General features: G+C 45.4%; 2 protein-coding genes across 9 annotated transcripts in view; one reads left to right on the top strand and one right to left on the bottom strand.

Moving 5' to 3' along the window:
• The window catches only part of jmjd7 (jumonji domain containing 7), a 36,429-nt gene extending 31,828 nt beyond the window's left edge, over window positions 1–4,601 (top strand). The window contains exon 9 of the mRNA XM_087288987.1: window positions 780–4,601. The gene's annotated coding sequence lies outside the window, so the exon portion shown is untranslated. The remainder of the gene's footprint in view (window positions 1–779) is intronic.
• mapkbp1 (mitogen-activated protein kinase binding protein 1) overlaps window positions 1,500–22,962 on the bottom strand; it is a 111,687-nt gene continuing 90,224 nt past the window's right edge. For 2 of the 8 annotated variants that reach the window (XM_087289780.1, XM_087289782.1), the window contains 11 exons: window positions 22,782–22,927; window positions 22,576–22,622; window positions 19,875–20,105; window positions 18,710–18,825; window positions 11,462–11,601; window positions 10,209–10,394; window positions 10,055–10,130; window positions 9,464–9,753; window positions 6,734–7,756; window positions 2,693–2,778; window positions 1,500–2,562 (listed from right to left, as the gene is read on the bottom strand). In XM_087289780.1, the coding sequence (XP_087145906.1) occupies window positions 2,302–2,562; window positions 2,693–2,778; window positions 6,734–7,756; window positions 9,464–9,753; window positions 10,055–10,130; window positions 10,209–10,394; window positions 11,462–11,601; window positions 18,710–18,825; window positions 19,875–20,105; window positions 22,576–22,622; window positions 22,782–22,927 (2,602 nt within the window). In that variant the 3' untranslated portion in view covers window positions 1,500–2,301. The remainder of the gene's footprint in view (window positions 2,563–2,692; window positions 2,779–6,733; window positions 7,757–9,463; window positions 9,754–10,054; window positions 10,131–10,208; window positions 10,395–11,461; window positions 11,602–18,709; window positions 18,826–19,874; window positions 20,106–22,575; window positions 22,623–22,781; window positions 22,928–22,962) is intronic. The other 6 variants (XM_087289784.1, XM_087289786.1, XM_087289781.1 and 3 more) reach the window with 3 other exon arrangements.

The raw sequence follows: 22,962 nt of genomic DNA, 5'->3' as shown, positions 1-22,962 counted from the left end.
TCATTATTCATGAATAATTATTTAATTCATAACATATCAATTATTTGTAGCCTACCATTTCAACTACCTGACACGCATGGTCTGTTTTACCCATAAACAAATCATAAATAAAAAAAGATAAGTTGCACACAAATTACCACCTGTCAATCACTTTTTACGTAAGAGGTTGGTCGGTAAAAAAGATGCACAACCAACAGTGTCTGAGGTTTTCACAAAAATTCCTAAGTACAAGTGTGAAAGTGAAAGACTGAAGCAGTGTACTGATGCTGTGACATGTTACCTGATAGATTCAAAAGACCAAAGAGTCGTTAGATAGAGGCAAGATTAATTAAATATGACAATTAACAACTATAGTGAGACGCGTTTCAGCCGTACATCCTTGATAAACTGTCTGACGTGAACTACTCTCTAAAGCTCAGACGAGCGCATGACAGTCTGTGTGGCTGTGTGTGTGTATGGTCATGTGATGTGCGTTTTCAGCAGACAAAGGGCTGTTCAGAAATGCTAGGTAAAACACGGTGTGGATGTGGATCATTTTCGTTCTAAAATGCTATTTTAAAACTAAGACATATTAGTGTAAACGGGGCCTAAGTGTGTATTTTTCACGAGTGGGTTTGCAACGGGGCCGGGGCGGAGGATCGGGGAAGCCGGCTCAGCATTGTGTTGTCTATTGGCCATTGGCGATGGACAATGGCATCATCTATCGGCCCAACCCTAGCTGGCAGTAGGTTTTTATATTCCTCTGTGTCGAATTTCTTCATGGGTGTTTTGTTTTTTAGAAACACTACATGTAGCGAAAACTCGCTCATTCAGAGGCAGGAACCGGCAGACGTGCAACAACTTTAATCATAAGGTAAACACAAAACAACAGTTTTCATCTAGAGCTCCTTCCCTGGACTCCACACTTGTAACTTGAATCCACACTAGCTTCTTTGGGCTCGCAGCTCTCAGCACTGCCCACACTCGTCATCGATACCAAGCTGACCAATCACAGAGTTTCACAGAGACTTGTAGTTACATTTTTTGAGAGGTGCGCGTCAGACCATACGCGTACACTTGACACAGAAGTATAAAGTCTCATTCACACTATGAGCAACTCGTAGCAGCAAAGCGACAAGCGACCGGTTATTTCGACAGAGATTAAGCGACTTCCGGCAACCTCCGTCTGTTAATGTTAGCGACAGCGACCGTTGTTGACCAGGTGGGCGTGTCGAGCAATGCAACAAAATTGAGAGTCCTTCAACTTTATGCGAATGAGGAGTGACTTTCTTGAGCGACAGCCAATAGGAGCACTAGCAGAGCTCACATGATGCTCTCTCAGCTTGATCAGAGGCCGGTTGTATTCTCCATGCTGTAGAGCTACACAGACCTGCGCAACAAAGTTGCTGCTAGTGTGAATGAGGCATCAATCAGCCTTGAGTGTCAATTCAGTGTTTTTATGGCAGTCACCAATTGCAACCTGGAATGAATCAATTATAACATCCAAAAATCACTGGTCGTTTTGATTCTATAGCTTGCTTGAATTACAAACGCCAGATTTATTCCTTCAGTCAAATTGCTGGTCATGATTAAGGCACCCGTATCCATGAGACAGTTACCATTCAAGTACATACAAAAAGAAAATGTCCTGCAAATAAAAGCGATACCAATTCATCCTTCAAAAAGTCTCCCAGATTTTTCACCCGATCAAAACTACTGGGAATCAGAAGATTGACACTGTACAACAAACACGCTTTAAAGAGCTTCTGTGCGACTCATTGACCTATCAGATGAGAATAAATACACACCCCCGACGTCCCAATTCAACTTGAGAGTATCAACACAAACACAACATACAATATATATAAAAAATCATTCCATAATAAAAGTTAAAGTGTGACAAACCTTGATAAGACTTCTAGGGATACCTGTCCCTTCGAAAGAGAGCGCTGATCGTTGTCTTAAAATATCAAACCCAGTGTTCAAATAGATTAAGTTTGTTGGACATTTCTCTCAACTACTGTTTGCTTTTAGCGTCAAAATATCGCATGTATATAAAACGTCTTTAAGATAATGGCCTCCGTTTATCTGTACCTGGACATATCCAATTATTTTCCTCGATGACGTCTAGGTCACCATGAACAAATACGTTTCTAGTAGCAGGGCGGGAAATTCAGCGAAGAGGTGAGAAAAGTGAGTGTGTTGCTGCCATAGTAGCATGCTAAACAGGGAGGTAGGATAGTGGCATTTCTTTCCAATCTCTTTATTAAAAGCTCCTCGCTATCTAAAATGGCTTGGTATCCTGTTATCCATATGGAGTGGTCAGATTTTGTTGTCCATCCTCTTCTCTACGGCGCTGAGCAGCAGTTTGGAGTACTGCTCCAGAAGGGCTAGTGTCCTGTCGTCACCCAGTGTTGGGTCGCTGTTAGCTAAAGTGTGCACAGCATTAGCACTGGGCGATTTCGGCGGAGGAGGAGTGTATGGGGGCAGGCAATTCAGCTCGTCCCTCATGGCCTCGAACGCTTCAGACAACACTCGAGACATTTCCTGCTGCTCCTCGCTGGAGTCGGTGGAAATGCTTAGCTACAGGAGCAACAACACATATGCAAAGTTAGATTCAAGCCGCCTGCACATAACACTTTAGGCAGATGTGTGGGTTGAAGTGCAGCCCTGCTCTACAATTACATGCGAATGCGGCTAGATGATAACCTACCATTTTGTAGAGGTGGGAGGCTCTTTTAAAACTGCTCTGCAATTCACTGGCAACCAGTCTGCAAGCGTCCACGCTGAGAGATGTGTCTGCAGAGGAGAAATACAGCTCTGTTAGGAGTCATACTGTGTTTTATCATGAGCCAAGCAACAAAAGTGTACAATTGTGACACAGAAGAAAATTTCAACTAGACAAAGGTGATGATTTTGAGCAGTGGTACTCAACACAAAGTGATTCAAAGAAGTATTGCTTGGATTGTTATCTTGTGTTGTTCCTAACCAACAGCAACTCAAACCGTTAAAACTGAGGACAATGATTGATCATAAAACACTTTTGCAGGATGAAAATTTAATGACTGACTGGTGATTATTTAGGCCAAATTTAGCTTAAGTCAACCTTTTTGATAAACCTTCTAAATAAAACATTCAAGTTTGTTTAATTTGGGTTACAGCTAATCTCTAAAGCAACTTTGGACCTGAATCACTGTTAAATCCTTTAAAGCAGGGGTGCCCAGTCCTTTGATCAGCTCCAACCCTGATCAAAACAAACCAACCAGCGTTGGGGACCCCTACTTTAGAGTTTAACTCCATCTCTAAGGGTGTACTCACACAATGTACAGTTGCCTTGAACCGTGCCGAAGCACGCTTGTCCCCCCTAACCTCTTTCTCAACGGCTTGCACTCACATTGCATCTGAGCCAAGGAACGCTAACACCATCTATGATGTGCTGTTCAGTTTAACAGAAGAGAAGCGCTCTCACTCAGCACACTGGAAATTTCTGTAGTTATATTATTTTAGTCGTTTGATATGCAGTGAAATATTTCGCCGAACATTTCCACCACTTTTGACGCTTATAAATAATAATGAAGTCCTCATGCTGCAGGTATTAGAAGGTTTGCTGAAGGTGTAGCTGACGTGCAGTGAGGCGTTTGTATCTTTAATAACTACGACAGTTTGTGTTCTTTGAAAATTAGAAATGCTTAATAAATGAATATCAAACAGTCCCTTAAAAGTCACATCTCGTCTTCCGTTACGGGCTCTGGCACGCTTTGCACTCACAATACAAGCGTAGCGCGCCAAAGCCCAAGTTAACCGCGCTTTGGCACACCTCTTCTAACTGGGCCAGGGCCGGCCAACTGAACCATGCCTGAGCCCGATTCAGAGCGCACACACTTCTCAAATGAACAGATTTGATTGACTGATTGGTATTTAGGCCAGATTTAGCTCATCAACCTTCTTGACAAACCTTCTAAATAAAATGTTCATGTTGAAGAAGATTTTATTCTCTCTGTATGAAGTATTTTCTAAGTGTAAAGCAGTTAATTTTCTCTTCACAAAATGTATGTAGTGTTTGAAGCAAACATGCCAGCCTGTGTTAAAAATACAGTGATATGTCTGTGTAAGATGAGTATGCCTGCACAGGAGCAACACTAGGAGAAGGCTGAGTGACTGATTGTGTAGAATAACTGAATATGTAAAGCACTGATCATTTATGTTAAATACTTCTATGAAGGTATATGTGTCAGAAGTTGGAATGAGTAACATATTATCAAGTGATTATGCTTTCATGACAATGTATGTAAACACTTAATCCTTTTGCACAAGTTGCATCTATGGAGAGAGAACTTTGGTGTCAAAACAGTTGCTGACACAGACCTGTAACATCTCTGTTGACATGAGCTAGTGGGCTGAGAGCCAAGAATAGCAGGACCCCTTAGACTAGAAAACTTATTCAAAAATGGTCAAGAGTTAAAAAGTGACTTAGGGGTGTGTCAAATAATCCTGTATAAAAATTGTAACAAACACAGATACTTCAGAAGGTGTCCAGGAGAGACTTCAGAATGCTCTGGGGTCTGCTCTGCTCTTTCTCGGCTTTATTATGGAGAATAAAGTCTATTTTCTGATATTCAAAACCTCCGGTCTGATAATTTGTAATTGATGAGACGTCAAAATTTACGACAATGTTTGTTTAACTTGAGTTTCAGCTAATCTCTAAAGCAGAAGTAGGCGACTTTGGACTTGGATCACTGTTTAGAGCAGGGGTGCCTAATCCTGTTCCTAGAAATGTACCTTCAGCTCCAACCTTGATCAATGCAAACTAACTTTTGGCACCCCTGCTTTAGATTTGAACTGCATCTCTAACACACTTTTAATTTCAAGCAACCCTGAACACATAGCTGATATTTTTCAGGTGTGTTTGATTGGGGATGGGACTAAACTCTGCACGACAGTGAAGCTGCGGTCACATCAGAGTTAAGGTTTGCGATATTCTGTCGTACTGCTCGGTGAAAAGGGGTGGGATAAAACAAGATTATTAGACATTAAAAAACGCAAGCGATTGCTCCATGTTTTAAATTTCTGTCCAGAGAGGTGACCCTCCGCTCAGACGCATTCGCATACCTATGAATGGAAGTCTATGGGAGGAAAAGCGCAAGGTGACCGCAGCTTAACCCTCTAGGACCGATATTGGCCACATCTACTTTAGATAAATGCAGTCCTCCAAAAGCAGAAATGGAGATACGTGGTGTGCCCAATTCTGCTCCTGGAGGGATCAGCTGAATTTAGGGCCGTACTCACACTAGGTACAGTTGCCTCGAACCGGGCCAAAGCATGCTTGTCCCCCCTCCCGTCTCCCCTGACGGCTCGCACTCACACCACAGTCGGGCCTGGGCATGGTTACATCATCGCTGCTGTGCTGTTCAGTGAGAAGCGCTCTCACTCGCTCTCACTCAGCAGCAGAGTGGAGTAGTGGAGATTTCTCTAGTTATATCGTGTCAGTTGATTGATATGCAGTGACATGCAGTCAAATATTTCGCCAAACAGTCATTAGGGGTGTGGTGACACGCAGTCAGACATTTCGCAGAACAGATCCGCCACTTTTTGCGCTCATAATCATAAAGTCCTCATGCTGCAGGAATGAGGAGGTCTGCTGAAGGCGCGCAGCTGTCATGCAGTGAGGGGTTTGCGTCTTTAATAAACTACGGCAGTTTGCGTTCACTGAACAGTAAGAATGATTAATAAATAGACATGAAACAGTCCCTTGAAAGTCACGTCTCGCTTTCAGTTTTGGGCTTTGGCGCGTTTTTCACTCACACTACAAACGTACCGCGCCAAATCCCAAGTGCGCTCAGGCCCACCTCTTCCAACCGGGCCAGGGCCGGCCAAGTGAACCGAGCTTGAGCCCGATTAAGCGCACTCACACTTCTCAAACGATCCGGGAAACGGGCCTGGGCACGGTACGGATGGCATAGTGTGAGTAGGCCCTAGGTCTAACCCTAATTAAATTGGGTGAGTGATGTGATGGAAGTGTAGTAACCCATACTTAGAATTTAGAGTATTTTACCAATCCAAGTGCTCACTTGCAGCAGGTTTTTCCACTTTCCACTGTAATTTAGTACTGTTTTAACATAAGTGGACTTTAGAGATGTTGTAAAGTTAAGCTGCCTTTACTGCCATGGCATCATCGCAAACCGTAGTAGCCACCAGCAGCCAATAGCTTTGCAACTTCTGAGAAACTTTTTCATTTTACAATTCCTCATAATTTTTTTTTTCAGGAATCTACTCCTCATCTATTAACACAAGTAATGTGTGTACTTTCTCTGCTGACTCTGACATGGACATTTTAAGTTGTGATCATTTAACAATCACAAATGTGACTGGTGATACTGGTTTCTCGTATTATAATGAGTGTAGTGTAACATGTAGTGGCAACTTTCACTGGCCAATCAGTAATCTGCACAGTTTACATGTCACATTTTAGTATCAGTACAGCTCACATGGAATCTTTGCTGAGGTGGTACTGAACAAAATATCATGTAATAGGTACCATACACACTGGAAAACCTGCCAAAAGTGAGCTGTCCCAAGCAATACCATGCAGTGGAAAAACATCATATGTTAAGTGTGGCGTCTTCACACTCTGCATTACAGCTGATCCTTTAAGGATCATACATTTCTAGCAAGCGTGCCAACTTGGTCCCTTAACTTGTTGAGTACCACTGCTTTAAAGGGCAAATGTAAAACTGTTAGTAAGGGCATGCCTCACCCTGCAGATGGTAATGGTTAATGGGTGGAGAAGAGATGAAGGAAGTGATGGAAGATGTGGAGGGTGAGAGAGGCCAGAGCCCTTTGGTAAAAAAGTGTTTAGACAGCCCGAGACGTAGCAAAACAGAAGATGGAGTGAGGGAAGACTGATGTCCTGGCAAACCTGAGTCTTGAGCTCCTGATGTAGACTGAAGAAGACTGCTCTGGCTTATGGGAGAGCACTCTGCCTCAGAAGTGTCCTCTTTACTTGGCTCTGCATCCGGTTGAAGTTCAACATCTGTAAAGTTCTTAGTCTGACTGGGAACAAGGACCATACTGAGTTCAATCTGGTCTGGGGTTTCAGATGGGCTCAAATGAACAGCTGCGACTGGCTGAATGATGCCGCTGGGAAGCTGAACTGCTCCAGCAAGTGAAGGAGTCGTCGTTGGGTTTCTACTCAAGGGCTCCTTTTGTGCAACCTTGGGGCTCTTGCTGCTTGGCGAGAGGGAAGATAAGAAGGGTTTATCCGGAAGAGGATTTGGAATGTCTATATGGAGCAGGGGTCGAGCACTGCCAGTCAGTTTGACCTGGAAACCTTTAGAGGAAGAGTTTCCAGAGCCAGCACTCAGCGTGGGTACGACGGCTGCATGAGGAGTATAGGGGCCTGGAAATGGAGAGGCTGAAGTATTAGGCCAGGAGACCTGCTGGGTAACAGGAGTGGTGGGCTTGCTCTGTGAGGAGCTTCGGGAGTTGGAAGAGTCCGAACATGAACCCCGGTCTGAAGATCCTGTGTCTTCTCCTATTTCTACAACATTCAAGTTGTCGCCCATGGAAGCAGAGCGGGAGATCTTGGCCATGGAGCTAGTGGTTGGACTCATGTAGGATCGCGCTTTTAACTTGGTAGGTGTGGTGGTGATATCCTTCGGCAGGGCAGACGTGGGGCTGATGAGCGGGACGGTGGGAAGGGATCGCCGTGGTCTTTCAGAGGCTTGGGGCTGTGGATGAACTTCCTTAGAAGGACGAGTGGATGTCTGAACCAAATCAACTGTTCAAAAGAGGGAGGAACATTTATTTATAGCTTTAGCAAATACATGTAGTTCATTTTTACTACAGAGACAAACCACCAGAGCAACTTAATGCTGGAAAACATTAGACTTTTTTTTACTTTATATCAATCTCTTGCTGACTTTGTAAATAGTAACAGGGAAAAAGCCGAGCACGTATGATACCCTGAACAGATTTACCGAAATTGGACATAATTTTTGCAGAACAAAGAAATTAGGGCAAATCTAATAAAAAAGTCAAATTATTAAATACTCTCATGTCAATCACCTGACAGATTCACTCATCTTTACAACCTAAGATATTTTTAGATAAATTCCGAGAGCTCCCTCCTTTCAGAGAGATCTTTCATAGACATCAACAATCAGAAGACGTTCCAAGTCTAGAAAAGTAACCAAAAACAGTCAAAATAATCCATATGACTTCAACTGTAATCATATGAAGCTCCAAGAACAATATTGTGCACCAAACATGTTTTTAAAATGACTTTTATTCACCAATGTCTCCTTTATCAGATCAAATTGTGCATTTACCATGGGCAATACCATGCTTGCATGTTGCAGTACTGACTCAATATGGGGTACTGCCTGTAATAAACGCTCACTCTGACCTGACGATGAAGAGAAGACATTGGCAAATAGTCATATTTACAGTTTTTTTTGCTGCATAAATATCTTTTTGGAGCCTTGCAGGATTACAGTTGAACTACTGAAGTCAGATGAAATGTTTTGACTGTTTTTGCTTCCTTTTCTGCATCTCATGACCATGCTTTCTATAGAGGGTCAAAGTGAGAGCTCTCGGATTTTGTCCAAAATCTCTCAGGGTGCCTTCACACCTATTCACCTTATTCTCAGCTGTCGAGTGGGCGCTGCCATTTGAATCTTTTTGTCTTGCGACTTCCGGTCACATTCACTTTCATTCATTTTTTGACGTTAAAAACTGCTTGTTACGCTGCTTGATGTTGCAATTTAATATTTTGTTATTATATTATGCTACTTGGTCTGTGTAGTCATGCAAACATTTGTTTGTTGAGCAAGTAGTTTGGCCATTTTCTGCCGTTTATTATTCCTAGTCATTTCTCCCTTAGGCGACTGAATCGGAAGTTCTAAGACAATCGCGAAAACAGGCGCATTTCCGCATTTTAGAATAAGGTCAATAGATCGATTGTTATGTTCTGAAACCGGAATTAAAATTGTGACAATGTTGCTTTTTATTCTTTGTGCGGTTCGCTTTCACACAGCAAAGTTTCTAGCGAAATGGTGCACTTTAATTTTAAATGGTGACATCCACAGACATCGTCCCCAAATATAAATCAGAAGGTAAGAATATCTCATTCATAGCCTCATTTCAAGTCGAGTTAACTAAAAATGAGTGATATTACGTACTGTATTCTTTTGTATCCGACATAAAACACACTTTTACCAGTAGAACTGATATCTCTACTCATCATACTCTCTTCTTATAGCCATATACTGGATATAAGACAGATATGATGTGATATATCTTGGTTTGTTTGTTAGTTTGTTGCTTTCTCACTACAACCGAAGCGCTCTAGAGTTTGTTTCAACCGAGCCGAGACCACCTCAGGCAATCTGAGGCCGATTGTTTTGGTGCAGATCAGAGCGTGATTGCGGGAACTCGCATTACCTTCAACACTGATACTTTAGTTACAAGTTCATGGATGCTTTACCTTCCGAGGAGATGTTGTGGATGGACTGAGCTTTCCTCATGCCTGCAGAACTGTTGTGATTTGCGGCAGCTTTAGCAACGGGGCTGATTAGTCTGCGGGAGTCCATCACAGGTGTGCGTTTCTTCTGGATTAAACGCTGACACGATGACCTCTCAGAGCTCTGGGATTCCTGCTGTTTGAATGGACTCTTATTCTCCATGAGGGGCCGCACTTCTGAGACGAGGGGCCGTACAACTCCACTGGTGGTTTTAATGTCACTGTTTTTGTTTGAGGAGAATGGGAATGCAGTTCTGGTGAGGAAAGAAAGCATGGTCAACTGCAAGGGCCTGGTCATTTCATGTATTTTCTCTGATCAGTGAAATCAGGAAGAATTTACTAGACAAGGAAAAGATATTGTCTTGTTTTCAGAAATAATGAGTCAAAGTTAAGTGAGTTTTTCCTTAAAACAAGCCAAATAATCTGCCAAGAAGGCAAGTAAAACAATCTTGCTTTGGATTTGAATTACGTTTATTTTTCTTACCCCCATTGGCAGTTTATTTTGCCCAATCATATACTCAAATGTCATTTGGTTGGGCAGTGACTCGGTTTTACCTGCTAGGAGAGTTCTGAGAGAGGAACTTTGAAGACTTGCTGTCAGAAATATTTGGAGTTACTCTAGTTGGACTTGCTGCCAAAGGAAAAAAAAAAAGATTATGAGAAGTCTTTATTATAATACATAAGGAAAAGTGAATTGTGAACACCCTACCAGGGTTGTTGAGGTCTGACAGGTTTGCAAAGTGCCTCTTAAGAAAAGCCTCCTGGTCTGGGGTCTGAGGTACAGGAGTCTGAACATCATTCTTCCTTAAACCCTCTTCCTCTTCCTCATCCAGATCCTCCATATCCAGTTCTGATGAGTTTCCGTCTACACTCAGCGGCTCGGTAGGCTCAGAGTCTGCATAGAAATATACACATCCTTCTTTCAGGTCTTCTCTTTTTGACACACTGTCAAGCGTGTTTGCTTTGCTTTGGCTTTTTCAGGGTTAATTTATGTGATAACGTGATAGTAACAGAGAAATACTGGGAAATCTCTGTAGACTGATGGCATTTCATGCCGTTCAGCCTTATAATCTTAAAATTTGAGCAAAAATGACCTATTTTGTCGTCACTTTAGACATTACGCTAAAGAATCCTACAAATATTCATTCATTCATTTTCTTGTCGGCTTAGTCCCTTTATTAATCTGGGGTCGCCACAGCGGAATGAACCGCCAACTTATCCAGCAAGTTTTTACGCAGCGGATGCCCTTCCAGCCGCAACCCATCTCTGGGAAACATTCACATACACTCATTCACACACACATTCATACACTATGGACAATTTAGCCTACCCAATTCACCTGTACCACATGTCTTTGGACTGTGGGGGAAACCGGAGCACCCGGAGGAAACCCACGTGAACGCAGGGAGAACATGCAAACTCCACACAGAAACGCCAACTGAGCCGAGGTTCGAACCTGCGAACCAGCGACCTTCTTGCTGTGAGGCGAACGTGCTACTCACTGCGTCGCCATCCTCCAAATACTAGCTTTAAAGTGACGTTTGTGAACTGGCAACGGTTTTAGCTGTTCTGACAGTCAGCTCCAGATGTGAATAAGTGGCGGAAGAAAGTAGTTCCTCGTACAAAAGGGTTTTTAAGACTCTCCGTGTTTGATCTTTTTTATACATGATTATGCTGTTGAACTGTTGTATAAACGCAATATTGCACAAGTAGTAGGGTAATAAGGCTGTATATCGGCACCGGTGGGGCACACTAAGGCACTTGGCCTGTGGCCTCGAGTCAACGCATGCCTCCCACCAGTGCCGATATACAGCCTTATCACACTGCTACTCATGCGATATTGCTTACATATATAATAATAATAATAATAAATCAATATACACATCTTCATCTTATGGATCCATTACAAATGATGCTTTTATAAAATGATGGTTTGAGTCTGTTAGTTTTGGAGGAATCTACCTTCTCCTGGATGTTCGGGGCTGGACAGGCGACTGCTGGAATACTCCATAGAGCAGGCGCTGTCTGGACTCTGCTTCTCAGGACAAGTGTTCACTTTAGTGCATCTCACTCCATGAGGTAACTTTTTCACCTGATACTCACTACACAGGCAAAGAGAGAAATTGCACAGAGATCAGATATAATAGCACAAATACAAAACACAACAGCAGCGCTACAGGAAAACAGTTTGGGATGTTTGTTTTGTTTTATTTATTTTTTTTTCATTCAAAAGTTTTAAACTTATATTACTTACTGTTCTATGGAAAATACAGCATATTTTAAGGGAACACTTAATATTTTATTTGGAAATTTTGCAACTCCCCTAGAGTTTTGAATCCATTCACGTGATCTTGCAGGAGCACTTTTAGCCTAGCTTAGCATAAATAATGAAATCAGATTAGACCATTAGCATCTTTCTAAATGAAAAAAAAGCATTTAAAGCTTGACTCTTCTGTAGTTACATCGTGTGGCTGACAGAATTTATAAAAGTTGCTAAGACAATAAGGCAATGATCCCTTGATCATTACACCAGAATGACAGTAAAGTTTTAACCCATATTGACCTAGAAAATACAAACTTTTAATTTTCTGTTAGTCTTAGAACATGATATAACTACGGAAGAGTCAAGCTTTAAATAGGACAATTATCGAAACTCTTCGGTCATTTTTGAACAAGATGCTGAAGGTCTAATCTGATTGAATGATATATGCTAAGCTAAGCTAAAAGTGCTCTACCCAGAGATCAGCTGAATGGATTAAAAAAATGTAAACCTCAACTGTTTAACTCTAGGGGAGTAGTAAAATGAGCCTATTTTCAAAATAATTGGAGTGTTCTGGAAAAATGTATTGGTCTCATATTGACCAATAGCCTAGTGGTACTGTGCGCCAACCTATAGCACAGAAGTGCTCACGATGACCCAAGTTTGATTCCAGGCTCTAGGTCCTTTGCCAATCCTTCCCCTCTCGCTGCTCCCAATCCAATGAAATGTATTAGTTTCCAATTTTCCCCAAGTATCATTGTGTTTCACAGTAGACAGTCATAGAGATTTGAAACCAAACAAGAGTGAGTAAATATAGTTCCCCTTCGGTTGGGGAACTTCAGTGCCATGAATGGGAGGATTCGGATCAGAAGCCGCTTATCTGGAGAGTATTGAACGGGCCAATGAATGAAATTAATTGGCAGCGTAAGCTTGCGCAGGTGTGTGACATCTGCAATCATCTCAGCATATAAGCACACCTGAAGCCAGCAGACGCCATCCTTTTCGCTTCAGATCCTTTCTGAGTGAGTCGATGAGGGTTCCTCTTGCTGATCAGCACTTCAGAGCGAACGAGTGTGTCTCCCGGTCCAGAGTGGGTCTTCGCGGTGGCAGACGGTCGAGCTGGGTTACTCCCTTGCCTGCGGTTCTTTGGGTCCGGTCCTCCAGAGCGGTGCGTATAGTTGCAACTTTCCTAAAAGAGCAACACAGTCGTGCAGCACGTCCTTTTCAGGATGGCGCTCCGACTGTGCGTTTCTGGATGCGGGGGTTTCCTGTCTCCGGATGATGGACACGATCACTGCATTGCATGTTTGGGGGTCCAGCATGTTAATGCGGTGCTCGCGGGCGGTTCATGTCGTCATTGCGATGCCATGACCGTTGCACAGCTAAGATCGCGGCTAACTTTCGCAAGAGAGCGAGCCACCCCAGTTGCCTCCTGTTCTAAAAAAGCAGCGGGCGCTCGGGCAGATCTGAGGGTTTCAGCGGGAGCTAATCCGCCGCCCACGGGCTCGCGGACCTCTCGCTCCTCACGGCGCTCCATCCAAGCTTCGGGTGGTGAGAGTGATCCGTCTAACCAGATGGTAGCTCTCACACTCGCTGACACCGGAGATCAGATGTCCTCCGCGGCATCGGAGGGTGGGCTTTCACTGTCCGACGAAGATCCGGACCCGCTCGCCCCCTCCGGGCAGGTGAGCGCTGTCAAATCGGATCCTGAAGCGGACATGTTAGCCGTGCTTTCCCGGGCTGCTTCGGCCGTGGGGTTGGAGATGGTTTATCCCCCAGCTCCGCGGCCGGACCGACTAGATGGGTGCTACGTAGAGGACCAGAAGGCGAAGCCTTCGAAGCCTCTCGTCCCCTTCTTCCCGTGCTGCGAGTGCCTCCGCCCTCACCGCCCTTGACGGCGGAGCTGCCAGGGGGTATGAGGCGATCCCGTCAGTGGAGCGCGCTATCGCGGTCAATCTTTGTCCGCGCGGCGCCTCTACGTGGCGGGGTTTGCCCCGCCTCCCGTCCAAAGCCTGTAGGTTGTCTGCCTCCCTCGGAGCCAGAGCTTATAAGGCTGCGGGCCAGGCTGCTTCTGCTTTGCACGCGATGGCCACCTACCAGCGCTACCAAGCGCAGGCGCTGGCCGAGCTGCACGAGGGCGGGTCCAACCCAAGCTTATTACATGAGCTGCGCACCGCGACCGACTATGCTCTTCGGACTACTAAGTCCGCCGCGTGTGCGCTGGGGAGGACGATGTCCACACTTGTGGTTCAGGAACGCCACCTCTGGCTAAACCTGGCCGATATGCGCGACGTTGACAAAGTTCGCTTTCTTGACTCGCCCATATCCCAGGCTGGCCTGTTCGGCGACACCGTCGGTGAATTCACCCAGGAATTCAAGGCGGTGAAAGAGCAGTCGGATGCGATGGGCAATGTCATCTATCGGCGTGGCCGTAAGCCCGCTCCGCCCGCCGAGCCATCCACCTCCGCTGTTCCTCGCCGAGGGCGCCCGCCAACGAGTGCTGCCCCGCCCCCGCCTGCGCCTCCGGCCAAGCGGGCGCGGCGTTCACCTCGAAAGCAGGTAGCCCCTCCTGCCCAGGGCGCCGTTAAGTCCGGTAAACGGACCGCGAAGCGTCCCTGAGACAGGCCATCCGGAGAAGAGGAAACTTGCTCTTTCCCCGCTGGAGGGCGGGGCCCCGATAACAACGGTACTTTTCAGTGCCACCAAAACATCAGTAAAAGAGCACTTTTTCCCTTCCCCGGATGTGACTGCACGAGTTCTGCCAGTCCGGGACGCGCTGCCTTCCGGCTCGCAGACTCTACGTGCTTCGCCAGTGGCTCACGAGCGCTGGGGGGACGGTCTCCCTTCCCTCAGCCCTCCAGCCCCCTCTCCGGAGTCAGGGTGCGGAGCCAGAGCGAATCGCTCTCCTCCAGCTTTTCCGCGGGACCCTCGTGCTTACCGGATCAGCACACCCACTCCGCGCTGCCCCACCGCTGGTACGTCAGCGATTGTAGCGATGACTCCATTAGCGAGGGCTCTGCCTGCCTGGTTAGCGCGGGCCAGCCCCTCGCGGTGGCTCATACGCACAATCAGACTCGGTTACGCGATTCAGTTCGCGAAACGGCCCCCCAAGTTTACGGGCGTGTATTTCTCCAGGGTCAACCCCCTGTCCGCCCCTGTCTTGCGAGAGGAGATTGCTGCCCTCCTGGCGAAGGGTGCAATCGAGCCGGTTCCTCCAGCCGAGATGGAGAGTGGGTTTTACAGCCCATACTTCATCGTACCCAAAAAGAGCGGTGGGTCACGGCCAATCCTAGATCTGCGCGTTTTGAACCGCTGTCTGCACAAGCTGCCGTTCAGAATGCTCACGCAGAGGCGCATTCTCCAATGCGTTCGTCCTCGGGATTGGTTTGCAGCCATAGACCTGAAGGACGCGTATTTCCATGTCTCCATTCTTCCACGCCACCGCCAATTTCTGCGGTTTGCGTTCGAGGGTCGAGCGTGGCAGTACAAGGTCCTCCCCTTCGGGCTCTCTCTGTCTCCGCGGGTCTTCACCAAACTCGCGGAGGGTGCCCTAGCGCCCCTTCGGCTCGCGGGCATTCGCATGCTCAATTATCTCGACGACTGGCTGATTTTAGCCCACTCGCGGGAGCAATTGATTATGCACAGGGACGAGGTGCTTCGGCATCTCCGCCTACTGGGGCTTCAGGTCAACCGAGAAAAGAGCAAACTCGCCCCCGTGCAGAGGATTTCTTTTCTCGGGATGGAGCTGGACTCGATCACCATGGTAGCGCACCTCTCCGAGGAACGCGCTCGCCTGTTGCTGAACTGTCTGAGGGAGCTCGACAGCAAACTAGTGGTCCCACTGAAGTTCTTTCAGAGGCTCCTGGGGCATATGGCATCCGCAGCCGCCGTCACGCCGCTCGGGTTGCTCCATATGAGACCACTTCAGCACTGGCTTCACGATCGGGTCCCCAGACGCGCATGGCACGCGGGCACACACCGGGTCTCGGTTACTGCGCTGTGTCGCCGCGCCCTCAGCCCTTGGAACGACCCCTCGTTCCTACAGGCCGGTGTGCCTCTAGGACAGGCGTCCAGCCATGTTGTTGTTTCAACAGACGCTTCCAACACGGGTTGGGGGGCCGTGTGTCGCGGGCATGCGGCTGCGGGCCTCTGGAAGGGTGCCCAGCTGCATTGGCATATCAATCGCCTAGAGCTGTTGGCAGTGTTCCTCGCTCTCCACCGCTTTTTACCGGTGCTGGAGCGGCAACACGTGCTGGTCAGGACGGACAGTACGGCGGCGGCGGCGTATATCAACCGCATGGGGGGTATGCGCTCTCGCCGCATGTCTCAGCTCGCCCGCCGTCTGCTCCTCTGGAGTCACCCGCGGCTGAAATCGCTGCGCGCCATTCACGTCCCAGGCACGCTCAATCGTGCAGCCGATGCGCTCTCACGACAGCTGTTACGCCCTGGAGAATGGAGACTCCACCCCGAGTCTGTTCAGCTGATATGGGCGCGATTCGGGGAGGCCCAGATCGATCTGTTTGCTTCCCCCGAGAACGCTCACTGCCAGTTGTTTTTTTCCCTGACCGAGGGCTCTCTCGGCATGGATGCACTGGCCCACAGCTGGCCTCGGGGCATGCGCAAGTATGCGTTTCCCCCAGTGAGCCTGCTCGCGCAGTTTCTGTGCAAGGTCAGGGAGGACGAGGAACAGGTTCTGCTAGTTGCGCCCCTTTGGCCCAACCGGACCTGGATATCAGAGCTCTCACTCCTCGCGACGGCCCTCCCCTGGCGGATCCCTTTGAGAGAGGACCTACTCTCTCAGGGACAGGGCACCATCTGGCACCCTCGCCCCGATCTTTGGAACCTCCACGTGTGGTCCCTAGACGCGAGGAAGACTTAGGTAACCTACCGACTGCGGTGGTTAATACCATCACTCAGGCTAGAGCCCCCTCCACGAGGCGCGCCTACGCCCTGAAGTGGAGTCTATTCACTGAATGGTGCGTCTCTCGCAGAGAAGACCCCCGAAATTGCCAGATTAGTGTTGTGCTCTCTTTCCTTCAAGAGAAGTTGGACAGCAGGCTGTCGCCCTCCACTCTCAAGGTTTACGTGGCCGCCATCTCCGCTTATCATAGCGCGGTAGCTGGCGGCACCGTGGGAAAGCATAACCTGGTCATCCAGTTCCTTAGGGGTGCTAGGCGAATTAATCCATCTCGCCCCCCTCTCATGCCCTCTTGGGATCTCGCCCTCGTTCTCACGAGTCTGCGATCCGATCCCTTTGAGCCACTCGAATCAGTATCTCTAAGATTTCTGTCCCTGAAGACAGCTCTGCTGGTTGCGTTGGCCTCCATCAAGAGGGTCGGGGACCTGGAGGCATTTTCGGTCAGTGACTCGTGCCTGGAATTCGGGCCGGATTACTCTCACGTTATCCTGAGACCCCGCCCCGGTTATGTGCCCAAGGTTCCTACCACCCCCTTTAGAGATCAGGTAGTGAACCTGCAAGCGCTGCCCCCGGAGGAGGCAGACCCAGCCCTTTCTTTACTTTGTCCAGTTCGCGCTCTGCGCATTTATGTGGACCGTACTCAGAATTTTAGATCATCTGAGCAGCTCTTTGTCTGTTATGGCGGTCGGCAGCAGGGAAGTGCCGTATCGAAACAAAGATTATCCCACTGGATTGTGGATGCCATTTCACTCGCTTATTCGAGTCGAGGTCAGCCGTGTCCCCCGGGAGTACGTGCACACTCCACTCGGAGCGTTGCATCCTCTTGGGCGCATGCACGCGGCGCCTCTCTAACAGACATCTGTAGAGCTGCGGGCTGGGCGACACCCAACACATTTGCAAGGTTTTACAATCTGCGAGTGGAGCCGGTTTCCTCAAGGGTATTAGGTAACCCTTTGGTGATTGAGGAGACAACTCGGTAGGGTGTTGAAACACGCTTGCTGCGCCATTCTCCCTAACACGGAGGTACGTGCACCTTTTTTATCTGTCAGTAAAGTTCCCCGTCAGGTGAGCCCTGCAGATTCCTCCGTGGCCCCCAGCACTGACTCAGCGGAGGAGTCACTTGCTGGCCCACTACGTTGTAGGTCTGCCCGCTGGTCAGCCCGCGTTTTGGGTATAGGTGCCTGCTATGCGTGATCCCCACTAGGCGATCCCATATGCTTATTCCGCCACGGTTAAGTCCCCCCCCTGGGCGGACCCGTGTCTTCCCTCTCCGCTAACCACTCTTGCTATGCGTACTCCCCCTTTTTAGGGCTAGTCCATAGGTAAATTCTGCCATCTATCCCCCCCTTGGGTAACGGATGGCCTCCGCAGCGTCCTCCCTATCGGGATTGCACGCTTCCCAACGTACTGTCGTATTTCCTAGAATTATCTAGATGCTCACGACTTCCCAAAAAATATATCTAAATCCGTAAAACTTCTGTTGAAGTAGGATAAATTAGGGCCAGGGACACGTTGGAGGACCGCGCCCCCCATGATGTGGGTGCGTCACGCTTGCTTGACTATCTCCTCATCGGGGGTGTTGGTAAGGTGCAGTCATTATGGCGCTTTCCATATTCTCCCATTCATGGCACTGAAGTTCCCCAACCGAAGGGGAACGTTCGAGGTTACAGAAGTAACCCTTCGTTCCCCGAGGAGGGGAACGGAAGTGCCATATTCCGTCGCCATAATGACTGTCCCTTAGCTGTTTGAAAGTCTCTTCAGCTTAAAAGGATGGCGTCTGCTGGCTTCAGGTGTGCTTATATGCTGAGATGATTGCAGATGTCACACACCTGCGCAAGCTTACGCTGCCAATTAATTTCATTCATTGGCCCGTTCAATACTCTCCAGATAAGCGGCTTCTGATCCGAATCCTCCCATTCATGGCACTTCCGTTCCCCTCCTCGGGGAACGAAGGGTTACTTCTGTAACCTCGAACGTTATTTGGGTGGATAATGCTTTTAAATAGTGCAGGTTTGTGCCTAATGAAACCCACCTGCCGGCAAGACTGCTTTGGTCTTCACATCCTTCAGGATACAGCACCTCAGTCTCTGGGGTTTGAGGAGGCAGCTGGATGTAATGAGGACGTGTTTGTCCATTCTCTTCAGGCATCTATAGGAAAGATACAAAGGGAGACAAAATGTCTTTGTTATCTTTTTAAACCGTCACAGAAAATATGCGAAGTTTCCACCTTATTTTATGCCAGTTTATTTTATAGCATCAAGCATTTCACATTCTATGGAGGACCAAACGTGCACAAATGGCAAATTAATTAATAAATGTAATTAATTTAACTTGGGCTACTTTTTTACTTTTCAGTAAAGAGATGTACAAGCAAATGCATAAAAAAATAATTAAGAAATGTTTAAAAGGAAAAAATATATATATAAATGAAAAATAAAAGTAGAAAATAATAAATGAATGAAAGTAAAAATAATAATTTAGGAATCAATTTAATAAAAAATACTATATATTTGTTTTATATTATGTTATATATTACCTTATTTATGTTTAATAAATGTATGGTTCCATTTGTTACATTTATTTATTTTTTAATTTACATATATATTTATTCATTTATTTTCTTACAATTTTTGCAGGTTCATAAAATATACCCTAAAATTTCAAGCAAAAACAAACTGAGGGTGGTCAGTCTAAACTCCAAAGTGGAGACCATTCAGGATTATTTAATCTAGTTCTGACAGACTATACTGGACACACATCACATTAGATACAGTTGAAGTCAGAATTATTAGGCCTCCTAAATTATTAGCCCCCCTGTATATTTTTGTCCCCATTTTCCACATTTGTAAACATAATAGTTTGTTCTGTAGACTATCGAGAAAAAAAAAAAACATTGCTTAAGGGGGCTAATAATATTGAGCTTAAAATGGTTTTTAAAAAATGTAAATCTGCTTTTATTCTAGCTGAAATCAAACAAATTTTCTCCAGAAGAAAAAAATATGATAGAAAATAATACTGTGAAAAAATTCCTTGGTCTGTTAAAAATATCTTTTGGGGAATATTTGAGAAAGAAAGGAAATTCACAGGAGGGCGAATAATTTTGACTTCAACTGTATATAAAAGATACAAAAAGCCAGTATTGCTTGTTAGTTTTCACATAAAGTAATAGCCATTGTTTGAATACTTCTGTGTCTCACCCATGCAGCGAGGGTCTGCAAACTGATGGTGCTACCGAGATCTTGATTCTTAGGTGCTGGAGGGTTTTTCGGAGCATCATGGGATTTGCTGGGGAACAGGGGCATGGCGAAAGACTCCAGCTGTCTCAGGTCCAACATGGATTTGACTTTCAGATCGATACTGCCCATTCGCCTGGACCAGCGCCGTCTCGGCCGTGAACCTGAACTCTCATGTTCAGAGCTGCTGGATTGCTGAAAAGAAACAAACAGTACGTTAAAGGGATTGTTCACCCAAACATTTAAAATCTGTCCTCAGTCACTCTTTTCAAAACCTATTTGAGTTAAATTCTTCTGTTAAAAAAATGCTAGTAGCTGTCTCCTATTGACCAAAGTCCCTTTAAGGCAAGTCGGCGGCCATCTTTGAAACACCTCTCGGCTGTTCTGTTTGAATGGGGAAACATCAAATTCTCCAAAATTGCTCACCAATCTTACGATTAAATTTGATATTATGAATCACCAACAAAAAAAAAAAATTAATTTCTAAGTGTTCGAATTACACAAAATCTGGAGACACTCACATCTGGTCCGAGCCAGACATACACTACTACTATCTTTTCAATGAAGTATGGTGCATACAGTGCTGAAATTTATGTTTTCATTTTTGATATTATCGGGCTACTTTGATTGGCCAATAGGCTAGTGTTGGTTGGTTATTGGTCTAGTTTAGGTTGGTTATTGGTATTGTTTTGGGCCGGTTTTGATTGCCCATTGGGTTAGTTTTAGATTGGTTATTGGTTTAGTTTTGATTGGTCATTGGGCTAGTAATGGATGGTTATTGGTTTAATTTTGGTCAGCTTTTGAAATAGTTTTGGATGGTTATTGGGCTAGATTTGATTGGTCATTGGTCTAGTTTTGAGCTAGTTTTGATTAGTCATTGTGCTAGTTTTGATTGGTCAGTGGGTGGGTTTTAGTTTGTTATTGGGATAGTTTTGGTTGGTTATTGGTTTAGTTGTGGTTGGTTATTTGGCTAGTTGTGGTTCACTGTTATGGTTGAGCTAGTTTTGGTTGGTTATTGGGCTAGATTTGATTGGTCATAGGGCTAGTTTAGGTTGGTTATTGGTTTAGTTTTGGTTAGCCATTGTGTAAGGTTTAGTTGGTTTAGTTTTGGGCTAGTTTTGGTTGGTGAATAGTTTAGTTTTGGGCTAGTTTTGGTTGGTTATTGGTTTAGTTTTGGTCTAGTTTTGACTGGTCATTGGGCAAGTTTTGAGCTAGTTTTGATTAGTCATTGTGCTAGTTTTGATTGGTCAGTGGGTGGGTTTTAGTTTGTTATTGGGATAGTTTTGGTTGGTTATTGGTTTAGTTGTGGTTGGTTATTTGGCTAGTTGTGGTTCACTGTTATGGTTGAGCTAGTTTTGGTTGGTTATTGGGCTAGATTTGATTGGTCATAGGGCTAGTTTAGGTTGGTTATTGGTTTAGTTTTGGTTAGCCATTGTGTAAGGTTTAGTTGGTTTAGTTTTGGGCTAGTTTTGGTTGGTGAATAGTTTAGTTTTGGGCTAGTTTTGGTTGGTTTTTGGTTTAGTTTTGGTCTAGTTTTGACTGGTCATTGGGCAAGTTTTGGTTGGTTTTTGGTTTAGTTTTGGGCTACTTTTGACTGGTCATTGGGCTAGTTTTGGTTGGTTATTGGTTTAGTTTTGGGCTAGTTTTGACTGGTCATTGGGCTAGTTTTGGTTGGTTATTGGTTTAGTTTTGGGCTAGTTTTGACTGGTCATTGGGCTAGTTTTGGTTGGTTATTGGTTTAGTTTTGGGCTAGTTTTGACTGGTCATTGGGCTAGTTTTTGTTGGTTATTGGTTTAGTTTTGGGCTAGTTTTGACTGGTCATTGGGCTAGTTTTGGTTGGTTATTGGTTTAGTTTTGGGCTAGTTTTGACTGGTCATTGGGCTAGTTTTTGTTGGTTATTGGTTTAGTTTTGGGCTAGTTTTGACTGGTCATTGGGCTAGTTTTTTTGGTTATTGGGTTAGGTTAGATTAATTGATCATCTGGCTGGTTTTGGTTGGTTATTGTTTTAGTTTTGGTCAGTCGTACAGTACGTGCCCACAGGGTGTGTGTTTGTGTGTGTGCACATGAGTTAGACATGAGACCAATATTGAGTACGGGTAAAACCAACATTACTCACTTCACTCACGGATGTTGATCTGGTAGACTATAGATTTGATTCTATAATCGTTCTATGTCTATGAACGTATAACAAACATCAACGCAAAGGAGCTCAGAGGTTTCCCTGAATCATACTTAAATAAAAACAGCACAATAAAAAAACAAACAGCCAAAAATGCAATCAAAGGTTTTTGCATTTAAATATTAAAGAGTGTCGTGTCTGAGCCCAGAGAATCCTCAGTCTGTAGCGATTGCTGATTGGCTCCTATAAGGCGGGGCTTCATTCGCCATATTGATCGTTACACTTTTTCCCATTCAAAACTAAAATACGACTGACACATCTTGTGTATTTTATAGTCTTTGCATTGACTTCAGTGGTTATACTTAGGAATGATTACAAGCAACCAGCATTCATCAAAATATCTTCTTTTGAGTTCAATCGAAGAAAGAAACATTAAAATCACATGAAGGAGAATAGATCATTAAATTTTGGGTAAACCATCCCTTTAATAAGCACTAGTTGGGTGAGAAAATTGAAACTAGAATGATGTAAGATGATCGTTCTTACCTTCTTCATGTGGGAGTTGAGACTATTGTGCTTTTCTTCAGAAGATCCTTTCAACAAGAAACAAGCGTCAATGTTAACAGCTCACAAAGCTTCAAATAAACATTTGCACAGTCTCGCCTTATAAAAAAACACAACGTGACCAACCTCAAACCAAAAGAGCTGAATATATAATAACAAGCCAAACCAGTTTTGTATGAGTGTGTTACCTGTGTCCTCACCAGCACTGCTGCCCGATGATAAGTGAGGGAACATCTCATCTTCCTCCTCAATGCCTTCTTCCTCTTCCACATCTTTGTCGCTGTCAGACGACATGGTGCCAATGACTGGGGCGCTGTGGATTTCTTTCCTTGCACTGACACAAACCACAAAAAGCACAGTATGAAATCA

The sequence above is a fragment of the Danio rerio genome, chromosome 17 (genome assembly GCF_052040795.2).
Source record: "Danio rerio strain M-AB ecotype USA chromosome 17, GRCz13ab, whole genome shotgun sequence".
Classification (NCBI taxonomy): Eukaryota; Metazoa; Chordata; class Actinopteri; order Cypriniformes; family Danionidae; genus Danio; species Danio rerio.
This window is presented reverse-complemented; position numbering and strand designations above follow the sequence as displayed.